This window comes from Biomphalaria glabrata, chromosome 13 (assembly GCF_947242115.1).
Source record: "Biomphalaria glabrata chromosome 13, xgBioGlab47.1, whole genome shotgun sequence".
NCBI classification, from domain to species: Eukaryota; Metazoa; Mollusca; class Gastropoda; family Planorbidae; genus Biomphalaria; species Biomphalaria glabrata.
The window spans coordinates 13,249,938-13,276,658 of record NC_074723.1 but is presented as its reverse complement, the minus strand read 5'-3'; the positions used below and the strand labels follow the sequence as shown (position 1 = coordinate 13,276,658).

General features: G+C 32.5%; 1 protein-coding gene across 2 annotated transcripts; it reads left to right on the top strand.

Annotated features, from left to right (window-relative positions):
- Positions 1-743: 743 nt before the first annotated feature.
- LOC106072917 (tyrosine-protein phosphatase non-receptor type 11-like) lies at positions 744-23,178 on the top strand. 2 transcript variants are annotated; one of them, XM_013233376.2, is made up of 15 exons: positions 744-1,263; positions 10,366-10,485; positions 10,650-10,844; positions 11,119-11,281; positions 11,572-11,688; positions 13,264-13,389; positions 13,604-13,703; positions 13,953-14,032; positions 15,238-15,387; positions 16,552-16,740; positions 17,276-17,433; positions 18,113-18,180; positions 18,734-18,885; positions 19,093-19,229; positions 19,655-23,178. In XM_013233376.2, exons 1-15 carry the CDS (start codon positions 1,247-1,249, stop codon positions 19,710-19,712), a joined length of 1,830 nt encoding a protein of 609 aa, XP_013088830.1. In that variant the 5' UTR covers positions 744-1,246; the 3' UTR covers positions 19,713-23,178. The 2 variants fall into 2 exon arrangements, with proteins under 2 accessions (XP_013088830.1, XP_013088829.1); XM_013233375.2 differs by lacking the exon at positions 744-1,263 and adding an exon at positions 10,050-10,193.
- Positions 23,179-26,721: the final 3,543 nt, after the last annotated feature.

The following is a 26,721-nucleotide window of genomic DNA, read 5'->3' as shown; positions in this document are numbered from 1 at the left end:
CATCGTAGTCCCTTTATCAGTTTCCACCGGGGAATTTTCTGGTGATGTGACAGGTCTGCAGCAGTACCGCCTTCTGACAGGCAACGAGAATGTTCTTAGGAATGCTAAGGGCCTTGAAGGTATTGTGAGGTCATTTGTTATTATCCCCTCGGTTGATATAACAATGGGGTATATTGTTATTTTAGATAACTTCCATAAACGCTTCATCTCCAAGCCTAGGTTCCCATGTTTTCCATCTCCGTTTTTTTAACTCTTTCTCTCCTAATTGACGATACCAGCGTTGATTCCACCAAAATGTGGTAAATAATTATGAAGAGAAAGAGTTAAATTATGATTTAGTGATACGGCGATGATAATGGTAGCGGCATTTTCGTCTTATTATTATGAATTATTATTATCTATAAAAAAAAGCCATTTTTTAAAACAAAAGAAACTTACAAGAACAAAGCATTTTAGGGCACTCGGATCATTAATTGTTACATAAAAAAAACAAAACACTATGATTAAAAAAAAAAAAAAACTTTTCTTATTCCATCTCCTATAATCCGTAGATTTTAGTTCCAAGCATGACCGAAATGGATAATGACACTAAATTAGGTCTCATGAATAGGCTAAGAAAATAAACACAAAGTTATTTGTAATATTCTTTTTATTAGAATACATGTTTTAAATAGGTATAACTTTGTACCAAAATATTTTGGTCAAACTCTAACAAAAAGGAAGTGCACCAGGAAGTACTATTATTCAACCTAAACACAAATGATTTTTATTTCCTGAAGTCAAATCGTTTTCTTTCGTGGGATGAGATCAGAAATGCCATGCCTTTTTATCGCATTTTAAATAACGATTTGGGCAACTCGAAAAATACTACATAGATCCATATAGAGATCTAGATTAGTCTTGTTGATTTTAAATTATTAACCAAGTGGAGGTGTAGGCATATTCGACATAATTTTTTTATTTTTTTTTTGCTACAAGTACAATCAATCACTCAAGGCAAGTCTCAATCAGAAATAGGACTTAGAGAGATTCAGACAGTCTGACAGTCAGTGAGTAACTCAGTCGTCTCAGTAACTTGTTGAGGAGTAACATAACAATGACATTTTAGTACTCTGACTCTGAAAGATCTACTAGATCATCTGCATCTGCTGATCTAGACTACCTCTAGATCTACTCTACTAGACTAGAATCTAGATCTAGACTAGTAATCTAAATCTAGTCTTAGTGGAATTTCATTCAGTCAGACATGGCAGCATCAAGAAGGTAGGACTGTAGCTAGTTGCTAGTGACTAGTGTCACTGTATAGTGTATTACATTAGTATAAGGTTATAGCCTGTCACTGTACTGTCTGTAGCCGTTATTATGATATTTATTATCTATATCTAGACTCTAATCATCAAGTCACTCTAGATTAAAACTAGACTCTAGTCCAGAGTCCAGATCTAGATTCTAAATTGACTAGATCAGTAGATCTATCATCTAGGACTAAATCTAGCTAGGACTAATCTAGATCTCTAGAATGATACTTATACTAGAATCTAGGTTAAACTTAAGTCATTCAGTTATTGAAAGTTATTGAGATCATATCTCTCTATAGTCTATAGAGACTAGAAACTAGATTTTGATCTAGATCTAGCTAGCTAGATTATTCTAGAATAATCTAGATTATACTAGACTCTAGATGAATTATTTAAAATTTAATGTTTTAATTAATCAACAATTTCAACTTATCAAGGACTTGTACACCATATTGAACATTTCACCATATTATATTTTTATCAATGTATCTTTATTTTGATGGTTATTATAGAAATACTGTAGTAGTACTGTGCACAATCCATTTTTCTACTTTTTAACACATATTTAGTTTTGTATCCCTATTCAAGAATAAAGCACTATAACCCTATAAAGCACACTGGTATGAATGCATCCATTTTGGATCTCATATGCATGAATGGGGGTGTTGAGTGTTGTATAGCCCCATGAACTTAATGTATATATAAAGCCAAACAAGACTTACATATTTTAATTTAGTTTAGCTTCAGGATTGAAATGAGAACATGCATATTACACTTTCCTTGCTTTCCATCAAACCTATTCAGAGTTATTTTGTGTTAAATAAGGTGTATATACCGTTTAGAAAATGCTACAATATTAAAAAAAAAATAATTTTGAGTGTCATGTATTTTTATGCAATGTTGTCTTTAATGTTCAGTGCTCTCATCTGCCATTGTGAAATCTATTTATAGCATTGACCATGCCTAAATTTTGAACTATCACTGTGACATTTGTTTGGCAAGTAGTCTTTTCTTTTGCTCATTATGGTAGTGCACCTGTTGCATGACCAGAAAATACCTGAAATGAAAGAATTATATGATTGAACATTTTTAAAATTAATTATACATTTTGTCTGATATGGTTAACAAGGCGTTTAATTTCGTTGTCATTGGGAAAAAATTTGTCTGATGAGGTATACACTTTGGCAAACCTACCCCACCCCTCTTTGACATCAGATTTTATTTTAACTATGCATGTTGAAACTTGGCAACACATCTGATTTAATAGATCAATGAGTCACCAATGTATGACAAGTTTATAGATGTTTTCATTTTTTATCTAGGTCTAGCCAGTACAGAGCTACAACAATTCAAAAGTGAAAAATTGCCATGATTCTGCTTAACTTGTTCGATAAGGCAGCTTTACTCTAGATCTAAAAATAGTAGAAATTCTGTTAGAAGAATACATTCTATAGAAAATAGATCTAGATAGTCTAGTATAGAGGTCAAGTATTTAGTCAATATACTATAGATAGGTCTATATAACAGAGCCTAGTTGAAACTTGTAGACATACATAATTATAGAGGTTAGAATTTAGGACTAGATTGTCACTAAATATAGAATTCAGACATCAAGTCAAATCAGATATGACCCCTTCTGTCTCCTTTGTCGCCTTTGACAGTTTGTAAGTTGACAGTTAGTTAGGAACAGTCATGTAATTACATTTGTAATTGAAGATCTAGACTAACAATAAAAATGTATTTGTAAAAAAAAAATTTTAAGGGGGGGGGGATGACCTGAATTCGAACTCATGGTTGAAACCTTCTTGGGTTTCTCAAGCCAACATGGTTTACAACTACTCTGCTTGTGAAGAGCTTATGAACATGGAAGATTGTACAGTTATTTATTGTTTCTATAGTCTTGTCCTATTTTTCAGGTTTGTGTTTACTCAGATGATGACCTATAAAGGGACTAATTCAGCTTATACCATCACTTCAGTCAATTATAATTTCTTTCCCTTATTCAAGATACCCAGGCACAATGGCTGAGTGGTAAAGCACTTGGCATCTGAACTGGGGGTCCCTGGTTTGAACCCTGGTGAAAACTGGGATTTTAGGGATCTTTGATCGCCTCTGAGTCCACCCAGCTCTAATGGGTACCTGACATTAGTTGGGGAAAATAAAAGCGGTTGGTCATTGTGCTGCCCACATGACACCCTCGTTAACCGTGGGCCATAGAAACAGATGACCTTTACATCATCTGCCCTATAGATCGCAAGGTCTGAAAGGGGAACTTTTTTTTTCCTTCAAGATACCAAATAAAATAATTGATTACCAATAGTTAATTAACTAATTGATTAATTTTTTGTATTGATTCTGTGTGTTGTCAGGTAAAAGAAATAATTGTGCAAAATTTCAGCTTGATCTGAATGCTTTGCATTCCTGAACTCTGTTAACATGGAATGCATGTTTAATTATACAATTCATCACTATATGTTTGGTGACACATATTGTTGATGAGAAAACATCTCAAAAAGTAAAAAGTATTGTCAAGCATTGAGCAAAAAGTATTGACTCAAACTTTAAAGACCAACTGAAGAGGTTTTTTTCGAAATTGAGATAGCGATTGATTTAGATAGTAGATAGCATCAAAGTTAGTTCCTAAAAATTTGAGATTTTAGAAAAGCGTATTTATATTAGAAAAAGTAATTTGAAAGTGTAAAAAATAACGAGATTTGAAAATCAGCTTCAATGGCCGAAACCGGAAGTGACGTATTGTAATGGACTGAGAAAATGTAAATAAAAATAGACATGGCTGGATATGTTATTGATAGCGATTCAGATGATAAACTTATCTAAATCTAGCTGTCCAACAATTTTAAATAATACTTATCATGGGATGCACCAAAATGCCCTGAAGAGAACTCTTCTACTTTTTCAAAATATATTCTAGAGCAGACTATTGAATTAATATAATTATAGATAGATTATAATAGGACTAGTCACTAGTTTAGATCTATCTAGACTAGATCTAGTCTACTCTACTCTCTAGTATCATCAAGTACTAGTAGTAGTAGTAGATCATCTAGGACTAGGTCTAGGTATACTATACTTAGACTAAGTCTAATAGTACTAGTATACTAATAGTATACTATTAGTCTATTATAATTGTTATTATAACAAAACTAAATGGTTAGATCTATCTATATTATTTTCTATATCTCTAATTCTAGCTAGGCCTTCTAACACTTTTACTAGTCACTCACTAAATCTAGATCTAGTTTATAAATACTTGACTTGTATTATTGTACTAATTGTAGTAATACTACTAGTAGTACTAGTAATAGTTTATAAACTAGTAGATTTAACTAATTTAAGTAGATCTAGAGTAATCTAGACTAGCCTCTATGTTAAGTCTAAGTTAGTCTAAGCCCAGTCGCCAACATTTTTTAATGCTTGAATTTGTATATCTCTGTTCTGTAATAGTAAGACCTAGTGAGTAGTGTCCTAGCAATAGCATAAAGATTATTCATAGATATAAATATAATATTATAATAGTCAAGGACTAAACCTAAAGCCTAAGCTAAATCTATATTGACTATATAGTAGTATATAGAATATATTTATACTCTTTACTAGCCCTTACTATACTTATTAATAAGGCTAAACTTTAGATCTAAAAAAATAATAAGTCATCATTTATATTGGTATTATAAAATACAGATTTTTACTAAAGACATGTGACATTTCTTTAAGTCTTAAACTTAAACAGGGCCAGTCCTAACGATTGCGGGGCCCTATGTGAAACTGATTGCGTGGGGCCTAGTCTGGGTGGGAATAAGGATAATAAGTGAAAATTAAGATTTCGTATTTTAAAAAAATTTGACTTTGAATTTTATTAAATCTTTACTAAGTACAAGATTACGATCAAATTAACTTTACTTTACGAACTTTGCAACCTATGGCATATTATATATATGGCTTAAGACCGGCCCTGGTCTTATATATATATTAGATTGCCTAGACCTAGAGTAGAGTAATTTATTATTATTAAGAACAATAAGAGTTAGATGTTGATGTTAGATCAGATAATCAGTATAACATATAATATATATATATATATATATATAACCACTAGTTCTATATATGTATACATAATTAAGTATGAATGTTAATAAATAAATTTTTTAAAATCTATTTTACAGAAAACATATATGACATGTGGCATACAGACAAGTTTACTAGATGGATCTTTCATCATTTTGGAAATACAATATTCCCTGTGAAACAAATCACAGAAACATTCTACAATTTTATTTTATATAATAAATACCAATAAATGTAAATACAAAATCACATTTTAATAGAGTTCTTCATTATACACACAACATTATTTTAGTATGTTCCTTTTCACTTGCTAGGTTTAGACAAAGTTTCGAATCAGGATTTAATATTATTATGTCATAGCCCAAAACTCCAGCAGAATGTTAGTTAATGGCAGTGGTCAATGTTTGAACCTGAGACCACAGAGAAGACAGTTCAGAATGCAAACCACACAACTTTCTGCGTTTCAAAACCTATTCAAATTTAGATCATTTTTATGTTAATGCAGATCTGAATGTCCATTGCAATGATGACTTGATCTGTAAAGGGGTTACATTTTTAAAAAATAAGTTGGATCTCATTCTTCGAATGATGCTATTTATTAGAAATTGCAACGTGGAATACATATTAGAGGCCAAAAGAAAATCCACTGATGAGGGAAGACGTAGACATCGTAAAGAACATTTAAATTGACCACCAGCTGAATATGGTTATGTCTTCGCTGGACGCGGCAAAATATCTAGTTTGCAGCTGGGGCTGCGTAGCCATGGAAAATACTGCATTTCTCATAAATCTTTCGACTCGACTGCCAGCCTTATTTATTAAACACTTTAAATTATGAATAGCTCTGCATTTTTTAATAACAATAAAAAAAAATATATATATTCAGTGATTAACTGGCAATAATTGGGTTACTAAAATATAATAAAATGAGTTGCATAATTACATCAACAGTAGCCTATATGCATTACTTAACATTATATTGATACTATAATTTATTTTCCACTTCCCTGACTTCCCAGAGAAAAGAAAAAAACGACAACTCCTTCTCCAGTAGGATAATCTCTTTCATTTATAGTCTAAACACAATTTAAAACTTTGTTACCTACAGTTACAGATTAACTTGCTAACTTAACTATCTAATAATCTAATGATTCTATTCCAATCAACAAATGAGTCAAGCGTGAGATAAATAAAAACTCTTTAATTTTTAGATATATATTTATAGAACTATGTAAGTATATAGGCCCGAATATACGGTACGAATATATTTAAATAAGAGTGTAATAAAATCCATATTTCGTATATTAATAAAATTATAGAATTGGTAGATCTAGGTCTAATTTTTGCCTTATAGATTAGTTTTTAGAAATTTAGATCTAGTACTTTTTTTACTTGTAGATCTAAATCAGACTACTTTTAAGTCTAAGTTATGGTTTAAGTTAAAGCTATTTGCCTAGTGTTGTACGGGGTTGTGACTCTAGATTCAAACTAAATATAATCGTATACTACAATAACTACATTGAATGAGCTCAACATTCACATTGTAATAATTGTTTTTTTCCCATATTGGGCCTATTTAGGGACGACTATAGGTTAATAATCACTATTAAGTGTATAGATAGAGTATATAATTTTAAACTTTGTTTTTCTAGGTCTAGGCCCAGCACCTCGATCGGATCAGTCTAAATAGATAGGTCTTATCTCTAAATATCCAATACTACTATTACTAGATCTAGACTTCATCTAATTGGATTTAGATCTAAATTTAGGTCTACTTCGTACATCATTAATGATCTGAGAAAAGACCTCTGCTCTTGATCAAAAGCAGTAGATCTAGAACTTAAATAAGCCTGAAGCAGTAACATAAGCCATAAATTGCGTAACTTGACTAAAACGAAACATGTGAACTGAGGCTCGCGGTACTGCGTGGGCTGAAACGCTGTTCGCTTGACTAGATCAAGAATAAGCCGACAAACAGTAGATCTAACATGCAAAGCCATAAATTGCATGATTTGACCTAATTTCCCCAACTCTAACATCCACTTTTTATAAATTGGCGTGTTTTAGTCGCCTTTGTTTTTAGAAACTAGCATTCCTGTAAAAAGGAATAGGGAAATACGCTAAGCCATAAACTGAAAAATTTGACCTAATTTCCCTTAAACTACGTCATCGACCTTGGTTGTCTGGGAAATACTGATCTCGAATGGCTTCGAGATTGTGAAATTTAATAGTCCCTAAAACTCACATTAAATTGCTTATATCTAAATAATTACAAAGAATATGTTAGGAATTTTTGCATACTCTGTTTCTTCCTTTCCTGCTTGTAACTGACTTCAAGCCTCTCAGATTTGACTTGATGGAGGATCTCATTCTATTGCGTACATGTCTTTCTAATTTTTGTTCTTGTTTACATTTACATGTGACATTTTGTAAGAAGCAGCAGCCGTGCCTAATTAAAAAACAAAGTTGAGGGTTGTTTTCATGGCTAGTCACTTTTTAGTTTCTCTGTCACTTTTATTATTCATCGTAAACACTATTGTACTAACAGATACAATTTACTTTTTTTTTAATTTTTTTTTTTTCACCTGCCATGTCCCAGTAATTAATTAGATCCAGGTGTAATCTAGTCTGCCCTCCTTAAGACGCAACTAAATTAATGTAGTCATGTTTAATTTAAAATTTCTCAAACTTTAAAGCCAAAAAACAAACATGAGCATCAATTCAACATGGTAAATGTAGGCAAATCAATAAAGTGTCCCCTTAAAGTAATGTTACAGGTAATGACAATCTTCAAACTTCTGTCATATTTCAAACACGTTAAGGAAATTCTGTAAAGTTTAGTAAAGGGCTTTTCCAAAGCGAGTTACGTTTTTTTTTTACAGAATTACAGAGTTGTTTTTTTGTCTTTCTTTAAACTTTTTGTAGGGGCTTTTCTGTTGTGTGCTGTTATTCTCCCCCTCCCACTTTTAAAAAAATTTTTTTTAGCTTTTCTGTTTTATTCTGTTTATTCCAAAATTTCATTTTATAATTATTTTAGGGTGATGAACTAAATGATGTTATGATTCAATGAGTGTCATTCTATTTGCATGTGATACAGACTTAAAGCCAAAGATAGGTTTAGAAATCATTTCAATACTGTTTTTTTTTTTTTTGTTTGTTTGTTTGTTTTTTTATTCAATAATAGTATAACATTCCTCTATCAAGTGGTCTGAGTCATTCATTATTTTACCTAGAAAAGTATGTTTGATTTCATTCATTCTAAATAGTGATGTATCATGACTCACTTTTGAAGCCATTTTTATGCAGACATTTTCTCAACATTTACATTCGGCTTTTGTTATAGCTTATCTCATGTATTTTTAACCCTGTAACGGAATCTCTTAACTGTTTTTTTTTTTTATAATTATTTATTTATTTATCACTCAATAAGTTTTACAGGGAAGTAAATTCATGTCACAATATTATGATTGACAAGGAAATATAACAGAAGATGAGAGCTGTGCTATATAAACAGTACTAAAATGTTGTCACTAAACAATAGTGCTCATGAGATGTTGAATGGACTTTTTTTGTCACTATATATAGATGAAGTACAACTATGGTTGTTAACCAGCAGGTCAATGTGGCAGGATTTTTTTTTTTAATTTTATTTGTCCCAGTTTTGTCAAAGTTTTTTTAATGTTGGTTATCCCATAAACTATCTAATGTAAGGCATACAGACACATGGATGAAAGCCAATAAGTCAAAAGTTTACTCTAGATGTTTATAAAAGAATGTACAAATAAAAAGGGGGGATAACAAGGTATGGGGAAACACTAACAAAAGAAACTAAAATATGAAGATAGTTTACTTCACTGATAGCTGATGTTTTGATGAGTGACCTAATTGTCTAGTATCTCAGTGTTTTCTGTGTTTCATAGAAGGAACTGAATTGCAATGGTGGGTGTGTGTGTGTGTGGGGAGGGGGTGATGCTTCACATGCTGAGATTTACTTGCTATGAATTCTGTGAGTGATGACAATGGCTGTGGCATGAGGGTTTATTGACTCTGGGCCAGATGAGTGGGTGGAAGTCAAAACTTGAAAGAATAATAGGTGCTGATTGATTCCATTCATGATCTCACAGCTAAAAGACAAGCTTTTTAAGGGTCACACAGTTAGGGATCCTCACAATTTACATTGACCAGTATCCTGCCAAGCAGTTGGTCTAAATGATGCCACAGAGAACCACTTATCTAAAATGTTGAGAACCATTCTAGTAGAAGTTTATCATAATGTCTTTTTGGTATGGAATAGTTGTAGAAAACATGTTCTATTGGTGTTAAACACTTGAACATTTTTGCATCGGCGCTGTTAGTCACTTTTGTTTTATGTTGAAAGAGAAACTATTACTTTTGTTGGTCACTCCTATAAAGTGACACAGCTATACAAAGAGGTCATTTCTCAGTAGTGATGAGCAAAAGTGAACTAAAAAGTTACAAACTTTTAGTTAAATTTTAAAAAATTTAATTAAGGCCAAAGTTGAAATATATATATTTTGAAATTCAAAATAAACTTTTAGTTTAACTGCTTTATTTTAGTTGAAACTTAGTTTTAGTTTAACTTTTAAAATTTAGTTTAGTTCCCATCACTATTTCAAATGTTAGTATTAGCTTTCACTTTAAACAGAGAATGTAAAACAATTGAAAAAAATTTAGGATTTCAGCTTGAATTCAATGTGACCACTTGAAAACATATATAGTGGTGGCTCTTAACTTCTAATTAACAATAAAACAATGAATGCTTTCTCTTAAACTTTTCATAATGTTCAGGTAATTCATTTTTAAATTGTTTTAAACAAATATTCTTTTTTTTTTTTTTAAACATAACTATTAACCATTTGTCATTGAAATTAAAGGTGTAGCACTTTATCAGTAAGCCAACATGATGGGGAAATTAGTTTGATTTTGTCCTGTTGACATTGAATTTCATTCTATTTGACAGATGGTTTCACCCCAATATCAGTGGGCAACAAGCCGAAAGGCTTTTAATGGAAAAAGGCCAAGACTGGAGCTTTTTGGCACGACCAAGCAGCACAGAAGGTGCTTACACATTATCTATAAGGTACATTAGGGCTTTAATAGAAAATTTTATCACATTTTTTCAATTATAACTGTTGAGATTAAATTCACAATTATTTTCATTTTCTCCTGCATTGTGAATGTACTTGAAAGTCTTACTACACAATCATTCTTAACATTATATTTGAAATCTTCTCATTGTCTTAGGCGAAATGGAGAGGTTACTCACATAAAAATTCAAAACACAGGTGATTCATATGACCTCTATGGCGGTGAAACATTTGCTACACTGTCAGAACTTGTTCAGTATTATATGGAAAATCAGGAGCAGTTGAGGGAAAAAAATGGAGCAGTCATCAAATTGAAATACCCAATGGCATCCATGGATCCAACTCCAGAGAGGTGAATAAACATAAGTGTAATTGACTAGTGGACTTTCTTGGTCTGTTCTCTCCCAGCTAGAAACTTAGACACCTTTCCAAATAGCTTATTCAGTAAATTTTATAGAAACAGGAATAAAGTCTATCTGAGTGGTCTATAGTATCCCCAAGTAACCTGTCAGATTTATCTTTGTTTTTAGTTGCACATAATGTTAAAAGGATTTTTTTTTCTTGCTGTTATGATATATCAAGCATTGAAATAGAAAATATTGAAACACTGTTTTGTTCTTCTCCAGGTGGTTTCATGGTCATCTTACTGGCCGAGAAGCAGAACGTCTTCTACTAGAGAAGGGTAAGAACTCTAGTTTTCTTGTGAGAGAAAGCCAAAGCAAACCTGGAGATTTTGTCATTTCTGTGAGGTGCGAAGACAGAGTCACACATGTGAAAATACGATGTCAGGTAACAACTTTTTAAATGGCTTTTAATATGTTAATTACACTAAAATTATTTTCCTTTGTTGAGTAGTTGTATTTTTTGTTTTATTTTTTAATTGTAAAAAAAAAGAATGTTATATCTTTTTTTTTTTATTTAGATAACTCTTGTTAGCAGATTAGAAAGAGAAATACATTAAAAAAAACATTTGTTTTTTCTGTTTTAAAATAGCTAAGAATATGTAGATAATATGTCTCGACTTATTATGATCAACTATTTAATTGTTTGTTTAAAGGTCAATCTGTTTTTCTTTTCAGGGGAACAAATATGATGTTGGAGGAGGAGAAATGTTTGATTCTCTTAGTGAATTAGTAGAGCATTATAAAAAAAGTCCAATGGTAGAAACGTCTGGAACAGTTGTATATATTAAACATGTAAGTGAAGCTTACAGCATTTGTATTCTATAATAAACTAGAGCACTGAATAATTTAATGAAAGGCTTAAAGATTAATGTGTAGAATTACAATATCAATGGTCAGTACATGTTTAGAAAGTAATTGACCAAAAGTAGTGACATAAATAACAGTAAAAACTTGTGTGATAATTGATTTACTTTGGCCAATAAAGTGTTCTGTAAAGTGAAAATATTAGTGATGACTCAACCTTTTCTGATGTTGAACCTGCATCATTATAGATCACCTTAAACTTAGATGATCACAACACTTTACACTATATATGCATACTTTCAATTAAATTGATCAATTTTAAAAGCAAGCGGGGAAGAAAAGTTAACACTTGAATAGTTTCATCCTGATAAAGAACAAAAGTGTTGCCTTCCATAAATGTGATAGCCTTTCCAAGCAAATAGTTCAGCATGAGTTATAAGTAAACTATTTTCTGATTAAAAAAGTGCTTTTTAGGATAATCTATGCCATAAACAATTGTCAACTCAGTCGAAGACATTCTATGAATCATGCACCTAGGTGACCTTAACTAATACCTTTATTCACCCATTCTGTGTTTTAATTGAAACATAGGTTTTATAGCATCTCATCTCTGTCTGAAATTTTATATCTCATTTTGTCAACACATAGACATTTACCTTTAACTTTTATTTAGAATGTACATTGTATCATTTTTGGTTTGAATGAATAATTGCAATTACTACTGAATTATCCAGTGATTTTTAAAACCATTGTAAACAATGAAGGTGGAAAGGTTACCTGATTTAGTTGTTTGATGCCAGGAAAAAATCTGGATTAGTTGTGCATATCCCATTGACATTCTGTAGTAAGACACTTTGGGGGAATTAATTAAGAAGTGTGGTTCTAATATGCTTGCGAGTCTTGGACACTGACTGCAGATCTAGAGGATCCTAGCAATGGCATTGAGATGCTACAGAAAGATCCTAGGTATCACTTACAATGACCACATCACAAATGAGATTAGAAACAGGATTAATATAGCAATTGGACCCATGATGACCTGTTAACTAAAATTAGTAGTAAAGTTTCCTCTTTCAGACCTTGCGATCAATTGGGCAGATGATGTTAAGGCTATCTGTTTCTATGGCAACAGTTAACGAGCAGGTTGTCATGTGGCCAGCACAACAACCAACCACCTTTACTTTCTCCAACCAAAGTAAGGTACCCATTAGAGTTGAGTGGAAATTCAAAATCCCAGTCATCACCAAGATTCGAACCCAGGGGACCCCAGGTTCGAAAGCCAAGTGCTTAACAACAGTACTAGGAAGAAGAGGTAGACAGAAAAAGCGATGGGAAGACAACATAAAAGAATGGATAGGCCTGTCATTGAAAGAAATACTATCCAAGGCAAAAGACAGAAAGGAATGAAAAAGGTGTCCAATGACCAACAGTTCAACAGACTAAGGGATATGTGAAGGGATTTGAAGATATGTTTTGTTTGTAACTTATTAATGTAACAAATGAATTTTTCTGCATGGGAAATCTTTTTATTTTTTTTATTTTTGCTTATTTTATTTTTAACAGCCTTTATATAATAGTCGAGTTATGGCTTCATCGCTTGAAAATAGAATCAAACAATTACAGTCTGAAGATGAGGACAGTCAAAAATCTAACAATGCTTTTCATGAAGGTTTTTGGGGAGAGTTTCATGTAAGTATTTCTATTTTATTTATAGACAAAATTCTTGTTAAGTACATTTCTTTTTTCTTTATTTTTCTTCCCTTCTTTTCCTTAATATAATAATAAATAAATAAAAATTATTAAATTAGTTAACTCAGTTAAAACACTTTACATTAGGCTTTTGTTCTTAGCATTTAAACGTTAACATCGTTTTGGTTCATGTGTAATAAATATTTCCTTGTAGCAATTACAACAGTGTGAATTCACTGGCATGAGATTCTCAAGAGAAAAAGGGAGTAAACCAGAAAACAAAGCTAAAAATAGATATAAAAACATATTACCCTGTAAGTGAAGCCACAGTAAATTTTGTAAATGTAATGTCATTTTTTTTTTCCTTTGCAAGTAACAATTAGCTATTGGTTTTAATTAATTTTTTTTTTTTGGTAAGAAGCTTATTTAAATATTTATTTATTGGCTTTTTTTTTTTTAAATAATTTATGCTCATTTCTAAGCATGTAAAGGGTGTAAACAAAATAAAAAAATTTATTTAATGTGTAAGCTCACTTAAGAAATAACTACTGTTTTTGATTTAGATGATTACACTCGGGTGGTCCTTGCAGATGGCAATGAGGACTTGGGAACTGACTATATCAATGCTAATTATATTGTATGGGTAAGTAACTAGTAGGATTGATCATATTGAATTTTTTTTTTTTTCTACTTAAGAAATTAAATGCTATGTGGTTGAAGTTGCAGAGTGCTTACCTTGCATGTAAGAGCTTGTTTATTGTTACCCTGATGTTGACTTAAAGATTGTAAATTGGATGTAAGAACATTCCTGACTATATTTACATTTAATGACATCATTTATTTAGGGCAAATAAACAGCAAGCTTTAGAAATGTGTATAAAATAAAATCAGAGGGAGACCTACTTATGAGGTAGAATGAAAATTGATTCCCCGCGCCTCCCCCTTTTCCCTTTTTCAATTTTGTAATACAAAACCCTGCATCCGACCACACACTAACAAATTTTCTAAAGTAAAAATGTAGATGAAAAACAGCATAATCTACCCCATGACATAAAAAGCTACTGTATATCATAATAAATCACCAAAAACAAAAATACTAAAAGTAAACAATAGTCAATTTGGAGACATAGAACTGGATTCTTAGACCAAGTAGATTGTTTTATATACCTTGGGATGAAGTCAGTGTATTAGATGAAAGAGATAAAGACATTAAATGTCTTATAAATTTACACACCTAAAAACACCTGGAAATCTCCCCAAGTTTCTAACAAGACTAAAATAAGAAAATTTTAATTCTTAATGTCAAGATTGTCCTACTGAATGGATCTGAAACATGGAGAACAACTGAAGCATCACCAAAAAAGTACAGACCTTCATCAACAGATGTCTGAGGAATATCTTAAAAATACACTGGTATGACAAAATAGAAAACACCAAACTGTGGGAGATAAGTGGACAGAAAAAATATAGAGGTGCAGATCTTAGATAGAAAGTGGAGATGGATCGGTCACACCCTTAGAAAAGATACCAACAACAGAGCTAGACAGGTCTTAGAGTGGAACCCTCAGGGCACAAAGATGTAGTGGAAGACAAAATGAACGTGGTGACGCAGTGTACTAGATGAAGCAGAGAGGACAGGACAGAGCTGGAAAGCCTTTAAAAAAACTAGCAAGTGACCATGGATACTGGGATGTTTTTAGTGAGGCCTTATGTTCCATGAGGAATGCAAAGGAAAGATGATGATGATGGTGATATCATAAAAAATTAACTTGATTCCTCCTAGTTCCTTTTTTTTTCTCTTTCTAAATTCTCTTTATGCCATGCTTTAACAAAAAATGTTTTTTGTAGACTGATGATGACCAGATGATAGAACCCAAGAGGAAGTACATAGCCACACAAGGTCCTTTAACAAGTACAATGCTTGATTTTTATAGAATGATATGGCAAGAAGGTTCAAGGGTCATTATAAATTTAGCCAGGATTACAGAGCGAGGAAAAGTAAGTGTTTAGTTTGCATATTTTGTTGCCATGTTTCTCTAAGTACTGTTATGAATGTATCTCTACCCCTGACTTCATATGCTAAGATAAGAGAACCAATAAGGTTTGGGACCTAGTTCAGTGCACATGGTGGTGTGGTGGGGGTAACATGTTATAACTTTCTTATTTCCTTTGAGATGGCTGTGGTCGTGTGGTATGCGCTCTGAACTGTCATTCAGTTGTCTCAAAGCTCTAGGGTTTGAACCCTGCCCTCTGCTATCTGTATTGTCTTGAAGGAGGTATGGGCTATGATGTAACTGAGTGAATATCTGAAACATGTAAAACAAACAAGCATTGCATCCCATTATTAGTTTTCTCCCCTAAAGCAATGCTATCCTAAGCTGAAAAGACACATATGTGATAAAGTTTTTGAACTTTATAATTATGTTCTCTGAGAATGTTTCCCATTGACTAAATTGTTAGAGCAAAAGAGGTAGTCTCTTTATTAGTGAGAAAAAAATTAGGCTTTGTACAATATGCCTTTAATTTACAATATACTTTTGCTGTCATTTCTAACATAAGTAATTCTACACAAATGTTCCAAAATGGGCATACATTTGCAAGACTTCCTTACTATGTTCTACTGGAGGCCAGTGTTAACAGTGTTGAGGCCCTACTAACCACTCAACAGCTGCTCTGTGCTATACACTTATATGTGGAAGGGTCGCATGTCAAACATACCTCCCCCCCCTCTCCCCCCCCCCCCCTCCAAAGCGCAATAGATGCTCAAATGCAACACAGATACCATTTTGCACTCACTGGCATAGAGGAAGACAGCTAGCAGCAGATGGCTTCTAAAAGAGACAGCTACAGAGCTCTTATGAAGTCACAGGACACACATTTAAGACCCAATGAAAATCCCTTGCCTAAGAAACTGCAGCTGGTGAAAAAAAAAAGATCCCTTGTGGACAACGTCTTTGAATAAAATGTGGTGAAAATTTTGGTCGCAACTGGGTTTGCATGGTCATGTAAAATATTTCACTCACACTTGATCTTCAAAATCAAAGAAAATGTCTTATCATTCAGTGAAAAATTTAGTAAGAAATAAAAATGAAGCAAACTGAAGTGATGCACTATGATGAATTGCTTTATATTTTTAATGTATGTTTCTTTTTCTTTTGAAAGATACAAATTAATATTTACTGGCCATTGCAAGAAGAAAATGGAGAGAAATTGTTTGTGTTCGAGCAACCAGATAGTACGGGGAAAAAAGAATTTATTTGTCAGTATCGAGTGAAGCTGTTGAATGAAACTGGTGACCAGACATACATCAAAAGAGAAATGCTGCTATCAAAAGAAAATAAAGATGGCAAAGTAAGTGTTTGTATTAAGCATAGTTGTCTCAATAAGTTTGGATCAGTCATGTAATTAAATTTGTAATAGATCTAGATTAACAATAAAAAATCGTTTATAAAAAAAAAGGGGGGGGGGAACAACCTGAATTAGAATTCATGGCTTAAGCCTTCTCAGGCTTCTCTACTAGTGGAGAGCCAACGAACATGGAATATTGTATAGTTATCTATTGTTTCTAAAGTCTCATACTATTTTTCATGTGTTTACTAAGACTCCGATGACGACCTTTATAGGGGACTAATTTAGCTTATATCATTCAGTCAAGTACATATTCTTTCCCTTGTTTGACATACTATACAAAATAATTGATTAATATTTAAAGATTATTAATTACCAATAGTTAACTAACTAATTAGTTAATTATTTTTTTAATTGATTCTTGTGTTGTCATGTAAAAGAAATATTTGTGCAAAATTTCAGCTTGATCTGAGATGGGGTATATACTATTATATCTAGGTTTTTTCCTAGTAAAGTTGCTTTTTTATTTTGTTTTCAGCCTTTAGAAGAACCTCGTAAAATTTACCAGTTTCATTACATGATTTGGCCAGATTACAATGTTCCTGATGACCCTGGCTCAATGATAGACTTCTTAGAGAGAATTAACAATCTCTTAGACTCATTACCAAGTCCTGGCCCTGTTGTTGTCCATTGCAGGTTAGATATAGTCTTTAGCCACTCAATTACCACTGTTTTACCAGTATTCTAGCATAAACTTTCTTCAGGAATGGAATATAGCACTCCAATGTAATAAAGCAGCATTTCTCAATCTGTGTGGCCAGGTTGAAAGGGCAAAGTCAGTCTATTTATTTTTTAAGAGACAGAGAAATTGTATTTTATTGTAGTTATAAATCCATATAAGAATATTAACCAAGTAAAATGCTTCAAAAATTAAAATTGTTAAGATATTAGTTTAATCTTCTAAGTAGGATCTTTTGAAATGTAGAATGTTTTAGTTTTTTATCACAATCACACCCATTTGAGACGTCTGTGTTCTAATTGTACCTCGAATGTCCCTCACATAAAAATTTTGTCCAGTGCTGCCTCCTTTATTACACTTAATTTGATCTGCTTATGTTTTTATGTTGTTTTTTTTTCTTTACTTTCTTAAAATCCTTCTGTATTTCACTATGGAAGCATAAATCGATACCCGATTCTCTCAGCTGGGGGGGGGGCACAAACATGCTCAATTTGTTGGGGGATGGGGCGCCACTGGTAAACGTTTGAGATACACTGTCATTACTGTATTTGTTTGATGGTTTGGCAAATGCTTGAGACTGCAATCTTCAAATGTTTGATATAGTTGTTTTTTGTTTTTTGTTTTTTTTTCTTTCAGTGCTGGTATAGGAAGGACTGGTACTCTTATTGTTGCTGATATGATCATAAACCAGATCAAAACACATGGTAAGTGTTGGTAATGTCCCTTTCAAAATCCATAATGTTTCAAGAGTAGACTAGTTTTTGAAGGTGCTGTGATCATAATGCCAAGCTAATGTGATATACATAATAAAGTTGGAAGTACATTCTTTACATTCTAAACTTTTTTTACTGTAATTTTATTGATTCCAGGCCTGTGTGCTTTGCTTTAACACAAATCTGCCAAGTTGATAACATTAACTTAAATAGTAATTTAATTTATGTTACCTTTCATTGAGAAATGGAATAAAGTTCACTTATTTTCAATAGTTTCACATCAGCAGTTCATGAGTTTCTTGTATCCTTAACAACAACCAACTGCCACTTTGTGTGTTGTTGTTTTTTTCAGTCTACATTAATGATTAATTATAATCATTTAGTTTTTATATCAAAAAGTGAAAGTTGTGCCTTCACTCTGATTCTTAGACACACAGTGTTCTCCAATGGAATCTTGACACACAAATAGGGAGTTAGTTAAGGAATGAGCTAATTAGTAAGTAGTACAAAATAATAGTAAAAAAAATTTTTTTCTATTCTTCAGGTTTTGATTGTGATATTGATATTTTCAAATCAATTCTGATGGTCAGAGCTCAGAGGTCTGGTTTAGTTCAAACACAAAGTCAGTATCAGTTTGTTTACCTAGCTGTTCAGAGATACATGGAAATAGAAAGGCAAAGACAGTTAGCTGGGCAGGTAAGTCATAGAACAAATTAAGTTTGGCAAAAAGATTCTGAAAAAGAAAACTATGTACTTAAACATATGAAAGAGAATTCACCAAGAAAAAAAGTAAAGAGTTGAGTTGGCACAAAGTACATTGAAGATAAATCACTGGAAATTTAATAAAAAATAATTCTTCCTTCTCTTTCAAACAAACTGTTAAGACTCTAACAATATTTTCAGACCAATGCAGGGAGAGAGTATACAAACATCAAATATGCCACAGGCGCTGTAGAGGCTGCAAAGAGAGCTCAAGCTATGGGACACCCTCCACCTGTCCCTCCATTGCCGCATCCAGGTTTTCGAAAGAGGGATGTCAAGTAAGACACTGAATTATTGGGGGGGGGGGGGGGGGGCTTTAAATTTGACATAAAAAAATACATTTTTACTTTGACTTAATCTAATCCAAAGCTATGAATCTTTGTAGTTGAGATCACAAATGATTGAAAAAAATAAGGGGAAAAAAATTAATGTCTAAATGACTGCTTTGATATTTATGAAATATTAATTACTTTTAACAGAGAATCCATTGTTTTTAATGTTATTATAGTTATTGGTATAAAGTACCAAATAAAATATTTAATTTCTTTATTGTCTTACCGGACCTTTTAAAACTGGTATGATGAAAATGATTTATTTGTAATTAAAGTAAAACTTTAGGATGTATAGAAAAAAGTAATTCAAAGCATTATCTACTTGCCTAAGGAGTTTATTAATTCTAAATACTTAATGACACAACTTTCAGATTGCCCCCAGATGACTCATCAATGCAGTATCAGAATATAAACAATATTGACACTTAGACAATCTGGCTTTAGAATTTAAAAAAAAATAATATTGAAATTTCACAAGAGATGTTCATGCCATGTTGAAAACTTCACTAAATGTTTTACGAAATCGATGGAATCAAGGCTTCACTCTGATCCCTAGTAAATTTGTTGTGACTAACCCTTTAGTCCTACTTTTGGCTAGATAATAAATAGACATTTGTAGCAACTCCAATGAACTGTTAGTTTTAATGTTTTACTGGTATGAAGCAGACAAGTATGGGAAGGAGGGGTGGGTGGTACAGAATGCCTGTTGCTGTTTTTCTTTTAATGTGAACATTTATTGTCAGTTTTTAAAACAAGTTTTAGTTGTATTATAGATGTCAAGAGATGACACATGCACACACAAATAATCACATTATTGCAAATATTACATTTTTTTAGTCATTTTAAAATATTAATGATATGAAATATTTTAGTTAAGAAATGTATCCCTGCATTTTTCTGATGGCACACTTTTTTATTGTTATATTTTGCAAAGCTAAAAAAAAATATGTTTCCCCACAATAAATCAATAGTACAATAATTTGCACTGACTATTTTTATTTGTATTTCTACATTGTCTTTTATAACTAATTTTATAACATTTTACATATTTAGTATATTTATGTTATCAAATTTCCAAAAATTGTGTAGGCTTCTCTGATACGGAAACATCAGTTTACATTCCAAAAAAAAAAGAAAAAAAAAAAGAAACATTGCATTAATATAGCTAAATATTCAAGCTGATTATTTGAATGAATGAAAGAAATGTGATATGACTGAGTGACTATATAGATTGTATTAGTGAAATTAAACAAATTAGTGATTTTGAATGTCATCAAATGTCTATGCACATAGTATTTAAAATGTGTTATTGGAAGTTGTTAGTTAAATGTTTAAGAACTCAATAATGTCCATGTTTGTTTGTTGTTTTAGTACTTTTAACTACTTATTAACTATTGCACTTTCAGAGCAATAAGCTTCTGAAAACAAAATATTGATCTCCACATGATGTGTGTGAGAACAAGCAGAGAAAAAAAAATATTTTTAAGACTATATTTTGTAATAAAAAATCTTAAATGTACATTTTACTATACTAAAATTCTTTTATTGACTTCCTTCTCAGAAATGAGAAAAATTGTAAATTACTGCACAGAAATGCTGTTTACACATTTTTTTTTAGAAAGATACTTTATTTTATGTTACCCAACAAGGATAGACTTACCAACTGGAAACACATTTTCACATTCTTCTATTAACCAGCTTTTTTGCTGCTGCACTGCAGAATCTTGTGAATTAATGCACACCTCTAAGCCATAGCTATTATATTCTTTTTAATGAAGCAACATTGCCCCATTGAGACAGTGTTGTTTATAAAGACTCATTACCAGCTGAGAATTATGTGTTCCTGCTGAGAGTTACAACATAAATGTGTGCCTCTAGCAAACATTATAGGCTGGTTGTGTAGATGTAGGTTTTAATTCTAAAACTGTTGACTTCCAGAGAGATAGAGAGATGAGTAAACTCAAACAGAAGATGACAGTGGTCCATAGAGTACAGCTTAAGAAATGCTGGTCTATTGGGAAGGTGGGCTGAAGTAGAGTTCAGCTTACCCAGACATGTTAAAGGTATTCTTTGGCCAGCAGCATACCATTTTCTTTGCTTAGGTTACAAAATCAGTCATAGTGCATTCACCATTTTGAAACTGCACAAAACCAGTATATTAGAATATACACTCTAACTAAAAAAAAGTGTAATTATGCTTAATGAAAGGATTACATTTAATACAAATCCTCTATGACAGTGTATATCAGATATACTTTTATTTGTGTGCACAGTAACATCCTTAAATTAATTGATTTCTTGTTGCATTTCGGCTGGCCCTTTTTAATTAGTTGTTTTTGATAGACTTGGTTATCACTGACCTATGTTGTATGTTTTGCTCCCTGTTGTCAACTTTTGACCTACTGTGATTTAGTGTTTTGAATGCCATACCTACTTGAGAATGAGGCTCAGATGTATGTACTCAAACAAAACAAAACAAGCTTTATATGCATTCAATTGATTCCATTTGTGCAAAGTAAAAACTTGTTTTTTCTAATTCTGTATGTTCGTTGAAAAGAGACACTTTTTATTTAAAAGCATTAACAAAAATTATAACAAAATAATCTTGGGATTTAAAAAAAAAAATTATTTCTGTGTCATGGCTTAAGTAATAATTAAAATAAATACTTGAAACCATAATGTCAATTAAGATTAACAAGGATTTTAAAGTTAAAATCAATTTTTAATGATTGGTTTCACCCTTACCTGTTCTATTTTCAGGGACACCACACTTGATTTGCTATTGAGTTCCCTTCATCTCTTAATTTTCTGCCATCACTAGAGTTACACCCATTGTTTAGAATATCTGTTCTTTTCATTATTTCGTGTTTGTAAGGCCTTTGGCATGGATCAATAAATTATTTATTTTTTTTAACAATCGTCACGAAGCTCATGTGAATGTTCAACTGACCTATTGATCTCACTGCTCTAGATATGGTTTCTGTAGTAATGCCTAGTTGCATCCTAAAGCAAGTGTCTTCTGGTGTAAAGTTCTTTAACTCAAATGGTAATATATAGTTTTCTATATATTAAAAACAGTTTATCAATGTGGGCAATATAGTTAAAGCTCTTTTTAATTACCAAGCTACCAAACGTCAATATGTGCTATAAGCTGTTTGGGTCTCTTTCAAGAGGTCTTGTTTGAGATGATAATGACAAGTATGTGAAAATAAACTGGTTTCATTATGAATTTTTTTTTTTTATTCTAATTTAATAATGGTCATGAATATGTTTACTTTTCATTAAATTTTCAAAATTAAATGTTGGTTACACATCAATGAAAAGGTTATTTTAATGATTTTTTTAATGCAGATTTAAATTTTGATTTTCCTCCAAAATTCTTGTTGAAAACTAAAATTAATTTTAAAAAAAAATCTCTTCACAAAGTAGATAAGAATATATAATTTGAATTTTTTTTCTCTAGTATTATATAGTGGGCCATCCCAATTGTTTCTATAATTTGTTTTCCATTATCTCTGTTTATCACTGATGCTACATGTTAATTGTTACGGCCTATTGTTTTCAAGAGATTATGATTGTAGTTAGTAGGCCTATATGTTAGTTTTACATTCACATTGTGGCCATACCCATTACATTATCAACAGGCCCGTTACCAATAAAGCTTCTTCATTTTTCTTCATTGATTTCATATTCACTGACTAGCCATTCATCCTTCTCCATTTTCTGTAACGTCTGTTTGTACAATGTGTTCCCATAACTATATGTGAGACTTAACAGTATTTTCAATATTGGGTTTATGAGAATGGATTATTAAAATTATGTTGTTTGTTTCCCCCAGTTTTCTGACTTGAAGTAATAAATAAACTTCCTATTTGTGCAATGGGACATACACAGAGCTAATGGTTCTCCTTCATTGATGTACACATACATACATACACAGAGCTAATGGTTCTCTTTCATTGATGTACACATACATACATACACAGAGCTAATGGTTCTCCTTCATTGATGTACACACACATGCATACACAGAGCTAATGGTTCTCCTTCATTGATGTACACACACATACATACACAGAGCTAATGGTTCTCCTTTATTGATGTACACACACATACATACACAAAGCTAATGATTCTCCTTCATTGATGTACACACACATACATACACAGAGCTAATGGTTCTCCTTCATTGATGTACACACACACATACACAAAGCTAATGGTTCTCCTTCATTGATGTACAAACACTTACATACACAGAGCTAATGGTTCTCCTTCATTGATGTACACACACATACACATACTCAGCTAATGGTTCTTCATTAATGTACACACACTCATACACAGAGCTAAAGTTTCTCCTTCATTGATGTACACACATACACAGAGCTAATGGTTCTCCTTCATAGATGTACACATACACATAGCTAATGGTTCTCCTTCATTGATGTACACACACACACTCCATTGATGTACAAACACTTACATACACAGAGCTAATGGTTCTCCTTCATTGATGTACACACACATACATACACAGAGCTAATGGTTCTCCTCCATTGATGTACACACACATACACATACTCAGCTAATGGTTCTTCATTAATGTACACACACTCATACACAGAGCTAAAGTTTCTCCTTCATTGATGTACACACATACACAGAGCTAATGGTTCTCCTTCATAGATGTACACATACACATAGCTAATGGTTCTCCTTCATTGATGTACACACACACATACACAGAGCATATGTTTCTCCTTCATTGATGTACACACACTTCTTACAAGATGAAGAAACTGTGGGTGTGGCAGTCCTTAGTATATTAGTTTGATTGTCATGTGGTCAAATATTTAGCTATTAAAAAGAATATTGTATACACTAACTTACTGAATTTTTTAATTATTATATTACTTTCTTTTGGATTTCTCTCCATTCTCTCTTGTCTTTTGCCAGGACTAGAGTCTCTTCCATAGACAGGCCAGCCCATTCCTTAATGTTGTCCTCTCGTCTTTGTCCATCTCTCCTTCTTTTTCCTGGTAATGTTCCCTGCAGAACATTTAGCGAGCCACGAAGATCACGTTAAATGACCATGCAGCCTTAACCTGCGTTTTTTTTTTTATGGTGGTCAGAAGGTCGCCATGGGCCTAATCGCCCAACGGCATCAAACTCTTACAGCCACGTTGAGTCAATAAAATTTTAGGACAAACAAAATGTGACGATCTCGCCTAGGAGGTGAGTCCCGTTTCTTTCTCCACTCCAGATAATGTTGAGTGCTAATTGGTGGCATGCCGCGATGACCTTTTAGCTCAGTAGCACACACACAAAACATGACAACCATTTCCTGTATCTAGATGTTGAACTCTCCATGGGCTGTAGTGCCACTAAAAAAGATCTAACATTTGTTTAAAAACTAAATTTAACAAGGTTACAAAGACAGTTTGTGTGGAAACAAGCTCAAAATCGGCCCCCGAAGTGGTCCACCCAGGCAGGCTTCAATATTTTCAGAAAGAATATCCGAATGAAATTATATCAAAGACAAATGAGAGATAAGAATGGAGAAAGAAGGTTAACAGATCTTGTGTAGTGCCCCAACGGTCCAGCAGATCAAAGGATAGGTGCAAGTGAATGCAAAGTTAGATGTGAGCCTGGCCTAACTAGTTCCCCTTTTAGACCTTGTGGTCTATAGGGCAGATGATGTAAAGTTCATCTGTTTTTGTGGCCTACGGTTAACGAGGGTATCATGTAACCAGCACAACGACCAACCGCCTTTACTTTTCCCCAACTAATGCCAGGTACCCATTAGAACTGAGTGGACTCAGAGGCGCCCAAGGATTCCAAAGTTAAAAATCCCAGTCTTTACCAGGATTCGAACCCTGGACCCCCGGTTCGGAAGCCAAGCGCTTTACCGCTTAGCCACCGTGCCTCCCCTGGTCTAACTGATGTCTTATAATTGATCTAATTTTTTGAACAGGCTCAATGTCACGGATTCTTCCCATTCAAAAACAAAAAAGGAAAATGAACTTTATAAGATTAATATTCGTTTTAAATTAGGTTTGACTTATAATGCATACTAATTACCTTTTTCTCTTTAAAAAAATACTTGCATAACGGATTTTAAAAATTAGATTTTTCGATTTCAGAAAAAAAAAGTAGCCGTTGCATCAGAACTTTGAATGGTCTAAAATATTGTGATGTCCGATTTTCAATCATCTAGTTTACATTTCACACAAAACTAATAGCGTCTTTTCCCCTTTCGGGGGCCTCTAAAAAACATTGAGGCTATTGCCTAGCAGTGATAGAGAAGATTAAATAGAAAAAGATGAAAGAGATCATATAGATTATAGAATATCAATCGTGAGTTGTCACTTTTGGCATTTTGTGTAAGACACTTAGAAGATGATTAGGAACGCGTATGGTTCCCTAAGTTAGTGAAGATACAAATTACAAAAATATGACAGATTGTAGACCTACATTTGAGATAATGCTCACAGATAGTGTCTAGTTAAAATAGAAGTCATACTGTCATTATTATCATATTATGTCAGTCCGTGAACAAATACTGAGGGAAACGCTACATCCATAGGAATGAACCATTATATTGTTACTCAGTGCTGTGTAAAGTAGAGGCTTCGTAGTTTTATGTTCATAGAACTGAAGCATTAACAAGTAAAATATTTTAAAACATACTAGACATATGTTACCCGCGACCCGCGGGTCTTTATTTGCGCATTACTGTCGATATAGTCACTGAGAGTGTTTTGTAAACAATTAAACGAAATAATAATGTAATAAGTAAAGCGAATGTGTCAATGTAAAAATAGTGTGGATGAAGCTATTAAATCAGAATAGGTAATAGGCTTAAATCCATTTGTTCAAATTAAAACATTTGCTTGTAGGCCTACATATATTTGATTAAAATTTGACATGAATAGACTTAATTTTGTATGTTCATGTGTTACAGTATAAGGTAGATCTTGAGGTAGACATAGATCTAAATCTACACTAATCTAGAGTTAAAAATTGGCTTTTATAGAGTTAATTCTGTGTTGCGCATGCGTGACCTTTTCTCATGAATGAATATAGGCCTATCTCAACACGGCTACGCAGCTTTATTTAGCGAACAGCGAACGAATGTATTAAAAATACTTTAGAAAAACTAATTTTAATGTTAATTTGATTAAAATATGAAATGAATGGACAATAATTAGTATGTTTATGTGTTAAAGCATAAAACTATCTTTGCGAAAAGAAGTTTTTTCATCTTAGAGTTCAATAAGAGTTATAGACCTAGGCCTAGAAATAGACTCAGTAGAGAGATGTGTTAATCACTGTTAATGTGTAACTATTTGGTAATGTCTAATGAAAGGATGTTCGCCAGACATTACCCGCGGCCTACGGGTCTTAGTTTGTGTTTACTAATCTAGTGGATTGG